Below are 9,104 nucleotides of genomic sequence, written 5' to 3' on the forward strand. Positions count from 1 at the left end.
AGGGATGACCAGGAAGGTCCCTTCTGAGGCACTCAGAGAGGGGTTCCTTCCTCCAGAAGTTGTTTACAATTGTCAAGTGAGATCTGGAGGTGAGAAGAACAATTTCAGACACTATCTGTGAGATGTAAAGTGGCACTTTTTGGGAAAACATTTCAGCGATATGAATCCAAAACCTGGGAAAAGTCAGCTATTTCATTTCTAGGACTTTATCGTAAGTTGAAAACCAGAGACTCAAAGATTTGGGTACAAAAATGTTAATCACAGCACTATTTACAACAGCAAAAAATTGGTAATGACTTGTAGGCTAACCATGGGAGGATGGATAGGTAAACAATGTTATAGCCATACCATGGAATATTAATTACTATGTAGACGTTACAAAGGTTTTTATATTTTTTTAATTACATGGGATAGTGTTAACTGAACAAAGCAGGATATAAAACAATTATAAAATATCCCACTTACATAAACGTAATCTCCACCCCATGTATGTATAGAAAAATAAGACAGAAAGATACACAAAATATATTTATACATTTGAATAGAAAATTTGATAATAAATATTAATAATTATTTCTGTTATGGGATTGTGGGTGACTTCCTTTCTCTTTTCAAAATTTTTTACTGTTTTTTTCTTTAAACAGGGTCTTGCTCTGTCTCCCAGGCTGGAGTGCAGTGGTGGTGTTGTACCTCACTGCAACCTCAGACTCCTGGGCTCAAGTGATCCTTCCGCCTCAGCCTACCAACTAGCTGGGACCACGGCATTCGCTACCACCCCCAGCTAATTTTTGTATTTTTTGTAGAGACAGGGTCTACCTATGTTGCTCAAGCTGGTCAAACTCCTGAGCTCAAGCAATCCTCCTGCCTTGGCCTCCCAAAATGCTGGGATTATAGGTGTGAGCCACCATGCCCAGCCTACTTTTCTATTTTTGTTAGGAAAGAAAAAACTAATCTTAAAGATGACTGCTATGTGCCAACCATACTGGAGGATGGTCTCTCCTACCCTACACATTTCACACCGAATGGGCCACACGTGGAACCCAGACATCTCTCCCTTTCTGTATTGTGCTATCCCCTCCCCATCACCACAGTGTATGCAGAACAAAATTATTTTGCTACCAGTGGGAGGTAGACAGACGCGACATTTATTGGGGAAGAAAATACCCATGCTGTCACATCAAGGCAGGAAAATAAAGTTCTGGCTTACTCCCATCCCTCTACACTCCATGACTATAGAGAGTAAATGCTGAGTGCTTGGATACGAGGCCATAAAGCTCTAAATGACGCCTTCCAGCCCCCACACCTGGTTTGTTTCAGTGAGAACTGGGACTTTTGTGATGGGTAAGCATCAAAACCCATGACCACAGCTATAGGTACTGTTTTCAAAAACATAGCATCTACCCTTATGCCCTCAAGAAATTGTCCGGCAGCCTGGGCGTCAGAATTCCTGGGCTCCAGGACCCACATGTGACTCACAGCCAGCCCTGGGCTGTGCCTCCTGGCCTCAGTTTCCCTGGCTCGCTCTGTTGATACTCCCCACCTACTGGGCAGGGTGTTAATAGGGGTGAGGTGCTTTGAACTCCTCAGATTAAAGAAGCTGGGAAGCAGCACCCAGTTATTATCCCCTATGCAGTCAGGCGTGGGAGCTGCGGTCGGCTGCTTTCATACTGTTCCAGCCACAGTAGCTTCCTCATGGCCCCTTACTCTTCTGCCTTCAGCTCTGGCTGTCAAAACCGGAAAGCAAAGCTTAGACGCCCGTATTTCGATGCTGTTTCAGAAAAGATTTTCCTAAACTGAATTCACCAACTGCCTAAACCATCTGTGACCTATCTTTCCCTTGATTTATGATTCAGTAATAACATTTTTCAGCTGCCTAAATTCTTTCTCCTGATTGGCTACAAATCCTGTGGGATAAGGGCCGTGATTCTTCACTGATAAGTATACCAAAGGAGGGACACTCACAATTCACTCAGCAAAGTGGGCTATGAGAGTCAGGCTGACCAAAGCTCAACTCCTCATCTTTCTGGCTCCTCACTATAAAATGAGTGATGGCTTAGTAACAGTCCCCATTTTGTCTATCTTTAATGAGGATGTGTGTGGAAGAACTTTGCAAAAGGCTAAGCCCTTCACATGTGTTAAATGCCGGAATATCTGCAAATAGGACTTGTGGCACAAGAGTCTTCCCCAGGCCATCAGTCCCTGTCCTTCTGCTGCCACGTTACAACTGTAAAAAGTAAGTCTGGGACGCCACCTACTGGTTGAAAATATGAACTGCATGCGACCAGCTGCAAGAACAAAGTAAGCCAAACACCAGTATTTCCCAACTTTAAGCCCTCTTAATTTTTGCCACAACCTCATAACAACTGTCATATTACATACTTAATGTACTTCCCTAAACAACTCACTTTGTATAAATTTCATTTTTGAAGTAAACTTTTAATCACTACTGCAAATGGAAAACTAGTTAATACTTATCAAAAATAGAACAAAATCATAAAATAAATACAAAGAAACTAAAACATTAATAAGGTCTAGCTAGAAGTGTTGCCTATGAAAGCTTGAGCTTGAGGTTCACTGTTAAAACTGAAGATTGCTCAGTGCAGCAGCATGCCTGCTGCCCTGGCTACTCGGGAGGGTGAGGCGGGAGGTTCATTTGAGCCCAGGAATTCAAATCCAGCCTGGGCAACATAGCAAGACCGTCTCTAAAAAAATAAAAACCAAAAACGAAAACTCAAGATTAACAAAACGCACAATTGGAGACTGAGTGTCAATCCTCTAGTATGATGGATCCTGTGCTTTGGAGAAGCAGTGACCTGTATGAAGAAACAGGACTCTTGCAAGGGAAGGTGACATTCTCTTGTTCTGCCCCAATTCCATGGGCCTGGAGGATTGAAGAAAAGTTTGGAAGCCATAAAAAGGAGAAAATAAAGTCTCATTCCATCACAGCCTGAGTGGGATCAGTGCTCAACTTCCTGGTGACAGAGCCCAGAGTTCATGGGCACCATGGAGGCTGTGGCAGGTGCTCTGCTTGGTGCCATGTCTGGCTCTTTGGCCAGAAGTCCTTTGCAGAGCTGGGTGTCCCCTTGCCAGCCTCCCAACTTTGGCTGGACTTGCTCTTGGGTCTGCAGCTTGCTGAGCTGTCCGCTGCTCACCAGGAGCCTCCACTTTCCCCACTGCTGGGTTATGCATCCTGCTCTCCAGGGCCCAGCTTGCTGCTATAGCTGCATGGCTTCCTGCTCCACTGACTGGTCTGAGGGAGCCAAGTACTTCTCCTGGATGCCCAGCGTGCTGAGGGAGGGTGCGTCAAGGCTGATAGCATAGGCAAAGGATGGGCAATTAGTCTGGGCAGGATCTGACCTCTACTGATGCCTACCTTCCAACCGTGTTTGGCAAATTCCTTCCATTCCTCTCTCTACCTCCTAATTATAGCTTCAGGCCATAGGCAACAGGGACCAATTGGGTATGAGAAGTCTCCAAAAGCACCCAGACCCAAATGTTCTTATATATTTGCCTCTTCCCCACATTGCTGAAGATGTAAGAACCAGAAGAGTGCTAACCTTCCAGCTTTGTTATAGCACATGTTCTGGAGTCAGACCAAGGGGGTTCAAATCCTGAATCTGCCACTTCCTTTTTCTTGTCCATAAAATATTGAGAATTGTTGTGAGGATCAAATGAGACAGTATCAAATGCCTAGCAGGGCACCTGGCACACAGTAGGTGCTCAATTAACGTTGTGACTTCTCTTTTCCTGCCAAGGGAGGGAAGCTCAAAGAAAATGAAAAATTTCTTCTTGGGTCATAGAGTACCTCTTCTCACTCTCCAGGACAGCAGGAAAATGGAGCTGGAAGGACACAAGTCAGATTCACAAAGGAAAAGACAGTGACACTGCTGATGGAGTCCTGTGAGGCTGGCTGGCCTGATGTCTGGATATGAGGTCTGACTAGGAGATGGGGGCTAGCCAGAGCTAGGTTGGCCATGTTAGGATACCACTGCTGTGCTACTAGATGACTCCAATGTCAGAAATTGAGATGGAGGGACCTTGGGCCTGTCACTTTCAGAGCCCTGTTTGCCTCACTTGTAAAAGGGGTTGGAATGAGGATTAAATGACCCTGCAAGTTAAGTACTTAGCCCACCAAATGATGTTTGGGTTACAGAGCTTTCTTTACCATCCCTCATGTATCCATCAATCAAAATCCATCTCACCCCTGCTCAAACTGCCTCTTTCTTAACCCGCATGCCCCTCCTGTTTACTTTTCCTCAGGAGATAATGGCCTTGTTTCTGTGCAAGGTAGCCTGAAGGATCACTCAGGATCAGTGGAATCATCTTGTTTGTCTCTGGCCTGAAGCCCACATCCCCGAGCAGGGCACACGAAGCCCTGTGTTCTACCTTGGAGGCTAAGTTCTGGTCCATCCATCCCATAACCATTCAGTCACTGACTCTTGTAGTTGATCTCCTTAAAATTTTTCCAATCCACACTCTTCTTTCTATTCTCACAAAACAAATGTTTCATCCTTTCTCGCTCAGCAAGACTAAAAAACTCTCTTGCCCCCAATCATATGCCTTAAATGCATTTTCCGCACTTGCAGGGGCTTCTCTCAGATGCACATCTGCTCATGCCATACCCTGTCAATGGTACTCACTGAACACTGGTTCCCACCTATGAGCTGGAGTCCACACTCCTTAGCAGGGCCCTGCCTACCTCCTCCACGCCCCTTTACATGCAACACACCGATCAGACTGAACAACTTGCATTGCTCCCAGTGACCAATGCCCTCTGTATTTGTTGTTCCTGCTGATCGATATCCTCCCTTGTCAGTACAACCAACCCTGAAACCTCCTAAGGGACTAGCCTTTGCAAATGAAAGACAGTCACCAGGGAGCCCAGCTAGGTCAATATGAAATCAGTCATCCACAAGGGTGGTGACTGCACCGCCTGTGGCCATTCCTGAGCCCCACGTCTCACTCTCTTGGTTATGACCAGGAAGCAGGTTAGGCTAGAGAGCAAGGATACGAGGAGAAATGGAAGTCCGCTCCCACTGCGGCAGACATCATGGCCTCCAGACTTCGCTCCTCTTGGACCCCGAAACAGTAGCCATTGGCTTTATCCACAGCCTGCAGGACTCGTTGAATGCTCTCCTTGTCCTGAGCAGGGAGGAGAGAAATAGCTCTGTGAGTGAAATAGAGGTGTGTAGAACTGCCTGCAGTCTCTAAATACACCCTCCTCCATCTTGTCCCTGTAAATGTAGCTTCCTTGGCCTGGAATTCTACATGTCCCCAGAAGCCTGGCTAATTCCCATCTTTCCTGACCACCAACCCACCCAGATTAGACCAGATAAACTCCTCTATGTACACCCACAGTCCTCTGGGTTTATCCCTATTGCAGATGGTATTTCTACCATCTTATAAATGCCTACTATAATCTGCCTCCCCTATTCAACCAAGCACCCCTTAAGGTCAGGGACTCATTTGTCAAGGTATCCCCAGTGCCTGGCACAGTACTACTCTTAAGTAGGCAACCAATAAATATGCATGTTATTTAACCTATAACTGTTTCCTCATCCACATACAGTGATAAGAATAGTCCATATATCATATGGTAAGGACAGATGAAAATAATGCATGTACAGTCTTTAGCACAGTGCCCAGCAAATAAAGCCATAAATAAGTAGTAGTTATTATGATTAATATTATAGAGTCCACCTCCTATCAGAGAGGAAAAGTGTGGCATTAGAAAGGGAGATATAAATTACCTCAAGAAAAAAATCTAATATGCACCCATGTGTCTCCCAGGTTATTTTTGTAGGGTGTGAGGTGAGTGGTACAGGGGTTAGGTACCATATTGCAAAGTCAACAGGCAGTTGCCCAGTTGAATGGGCCTAAGAGACTTGTTTCTGGTCCTGGTCAAGTCCCTTGCTGATGACTTTCTGAACTCATTCATTTTCACTGAGGAGGGAATGAACATGTGTAGAGAGGGCCTGACGATACAGAATACACAGGGCAAAAGTTTGGTCCACCCTCTTTACTGGAATCCTTCCTACCATAGCCCCTGGGCCTGAAACCAAGGGAACCCAATGATAGTGACATACAGAAAAAAGACCACTGTAAGTTTTCAGAACTTCCTGTGCCCTTAGCTTGTTGAGTCCAGGGCACTGTCAGAGCCTATGGCCAGAGGAAAGAGGCCTCTTAGTCCCCAGTACCTGGATGTTCAGAGGGATGAAGGAGACTAGGCTATAGTCTTCAATGAGCTGCACCAGTTTCTCATTGAGCTGGCGGTAGTGGCGGAAGAAAGGGTCAGATGCCAGGTGATCAAGTAGGTAGGAGAGGTCCAGGACCTCTGTGTAGTAGTCCAAGTTGAAGGCTAAGGAGAGAAACCAGGGTTCAGGAGCAGCTAGCATCAGGCTAAAGATCTAAGGACTGGGACCATATTTTCTTTCTTTTTTCTTTATCTTCATTCACTCAAATATTTGTTAACAGAGCAAAATGAAGTAACTAAGAAGGAAAATAGTTGCTTTCACCTGCTGGCTCTGCCATTTACTAGCTATATGGGCCAGTATCTACCTCACGGAACTGCTGTGAGGATTAAATGCTATAAACCCCAGTGCCTGGTACAGAGAAGTGCTCGATCAATGGTAGGAAATGATGATACTGAACATAACTGAACATATACCAAGAACACAGATAATTACCCCAGGACCTGGCACACACATTTTAAGACCCTATAAATGCTGGTTAAATTGAATGAATGCTACATTCTAGCAGGGTGGCCTCTTGAGTAAATCACTTTCCTTTTCTGGGCCAGTTTCTTCTTAATGTAAAATGAGGAGACCAGACTAGATTATTCTGTAAACTATTTCCCACTACCAAGAGGAAGGTGGGCCTCCCTGTACTGGCCCATTTCCCCCAGGAAACTTCAACCTCTCTCCCTGCTCATGTGCTGGTCATTTTAGCTGTCTTCTCTAGGTTCCTTTGTGATTAGAGATGCTATTTAGCAAACTATGCCCCGAGCTCAAGAGAGCACTAATTTGGCAGGAAAAAAATGCTGGCCACTGGGGTCCTAGGCAACTCCCAGCCTGCTTCTCCCTCTATATTCCCTACCTTGTGCCTGGCCTCCCGCTCCCTGTCTTTCTGCCACATGGGCTTAAACAATGGTCTTTTTCTGTATGGACACAAGGCATCTGTCTAGAAGCCAGAAGCAGGCTCTCATCAGACAGTAGATCTGCTGGTGCCTTAATCTTGGTCTTCCCAGCCTCCAGAACAGTGAGAAATAAATGTTTGTTGTTTAAACCATCTGGTATTTTTGTTATAGCAGCATGGACTAAGACAAGGCCTTTATCCCTGCTGGTCCCTCTGCCTAGAACAGTCCTCCCTTGGCTGGCTCTTTCTCACTATTCAGGTGTCAGCTCAGATGCCACTGCCTCAGAGCAGTGAGGCACTGCTCACTTCCCTCACTTCCAGTCATTCACTGTCACATCACCTTGTTTTAATTCCTTCATAACACATATCACCCACAGAAGCTCCCTTGTCTCTAAAATCTACATCAGTATCTGGCACAGAATGGCACAAAATAAATGGGTAGGAGTCAGAACCTGCTTACGGCTATCACCAGACCATGCATGGTCCCAGAGGCAATTTCCTTCACCTGAGATCTCTGCTGTACTCTGGCCCCAGCTGCTGTCCTACTTCTTGCCTGCCTGAATAGGAGCTCTTACCCAGCTTCCCATAGTGCTCAATGAGGTCCATCTTGGAGAGGAGGTTGACATGTGGCAGCTCCACGTGCAGCATGGTGGCCAGAGAGGTGCACAGTACTGAAATGAACTTGGCTGGGTCTGTGCAGTAGTGAGAATCCACGAGGTGGACAGCAGTCAGCTGGGAGGGGAGGAAGAAACAGGTTGAGAGTGGCCTGGGGAAGCAGGAAACATCAGGGCCTTTGTCTCCCTTGTCAGAATGGGGGACTGAGGACAGAGTGTAAGCCTTCCCCATTAATCTCCGCCTGCTTCTGTTCTGTTCTAATGGCCACACTCATTTCCTTCTCCCAGGAAATATGACGTATTTCTTACAAGATGCATTGCACTGAGCCACCCGGTAGGCAAAAGGGCCAAATTCCACTGCATGACTCCACTTTCATTTACTTTTGCCCAACTTACAAGCGCCACTGCCATGCCACTGCCTACATAACCCTTTCCATTCTTCCAAACCTCTCGAGTTGGCTACTAACATATCCATTTTTTACAGATGAGAAAACTGAAGTTCAGAGAAATTAACTGGCTTACCCACACCACACAGCGAGTCAGTGGCAGAGCCAGAATTCGAACTCACATCTGTTTTACTCCAAAGCAACTCAGCCGGTACCTCGCTGTATAACATGGGGGCGTGGCATCTGTCCTCCCTGTCTCAGTTCCTCCATCTGCAAATTGGGACTGCCCAACCCAGGACGCACCCTAAGGTCCCACTTTGCCATTTGGGAGAAGATGCTGCGTAAGGCGCCATGATGCGTGCAGAGCTCCACCTGGCCTGGGCAGTCGAAGAGGAAGTAGTGGCCGCGGAGGGGATCGAGCTTGGCACGCAGCCAGTCCAGGTTGGCTTCCAGGTACTCCATGCAGTAGAGCAGGCCGCCATTGGGCCCCAGCCGCAGCGCGTCCATCACGTCGCCCAGCCCCACCAACTCGCCCACGTCCACGGCGCACTCGTACGGCAGTCCCTCGTTGGCCGGGTCCAGGTTCACTACGGCTACGCGCCGGCCTAGCGCGCGCAAGAACTCACTCATGCCCAGGCAGTATGTGGTCTTCCCCGAGCCCGGCGGGCCGATCACTGCCTGCCCAAAAGCCGTGGTCGGGGCGGCGCCAGCCATGGGCGGAACGCAGATCGGAGCGCGGCAAGTCAGCTCAGCCGGAAAACGGGCCGAGCAGCCGCGCCGGGGATAAGACCGAGGGCGGGGAATCCGCGACGTGCACTTCGTTGGGGGAGCAGCTATGGCCGGGATCGCCTAAGGTGGAAGAGCCTGAACCCACTACGCAAGGGGAGCTAACGGGTCCGCACTGAGACACCAGCTCTCGAAGTCCGGACGGCGCCGGAAGCGGCGGGCTCCGAAGAGGATGTCCCGCCCT

At 47.5% G+C, this 9,104-nt stretch overlaps 1 protein-coding gene across 2 annotated transcripts; it reads right to left on the reverse strand.

The window, feature by feature from the left end:
* Positions 1-599: 599 nt before the first annotated feature.
* GPN2 (GPN-loop GTPase 2) lies at positions 600-9,073 on the reverse strand. 2 transcript variants are annotated; one of them, XM_069477512.1, is made up of 5 exons: positions 8,507-9,073; positions 7,710-7,866; positions 6,198-6,358; positions 5,012-5,142; positions 600-3,288 (listed from the first exon to the last, which is right to left on the reverse strand). In XM_069477512.1, exons 1-5 carry the CDS (start codon positions 8,846-8,848, stop codon positions 3,216-3,218), a joined length of 864 nt encoding a protein of 287 aa, XP_069333613.1. In that variant the 5' UTR covers positions 8,849-9,073; the 3' UTR covers positions 600-3,215. The 2 variants fall into 2 exon arrangements, with proteins under 2 accessions (XP_069333613.1, XP_069333612.1); XM_069477511.1 differs by having other exon boundaries at positions 8,438-9,073.
* Between the last annotated feature and the right edge of the window lie 31 nt (positions 9,074-9,104).

Source organism: Eulemur rufifrons, chromosome 8, assembly GCF_041146395.1.
Source record: "Eulemur rufifrons isolate Redbay chromosome 8, OSU_ERuf_1, whole genome shotgun sequence".
Classification (NCBI taxonomy): Eukaryota; Metazoa; Chordata; class Mammalia; order Primates; family Lemuridae; genus Eulemur; species Eulemur rufifrons.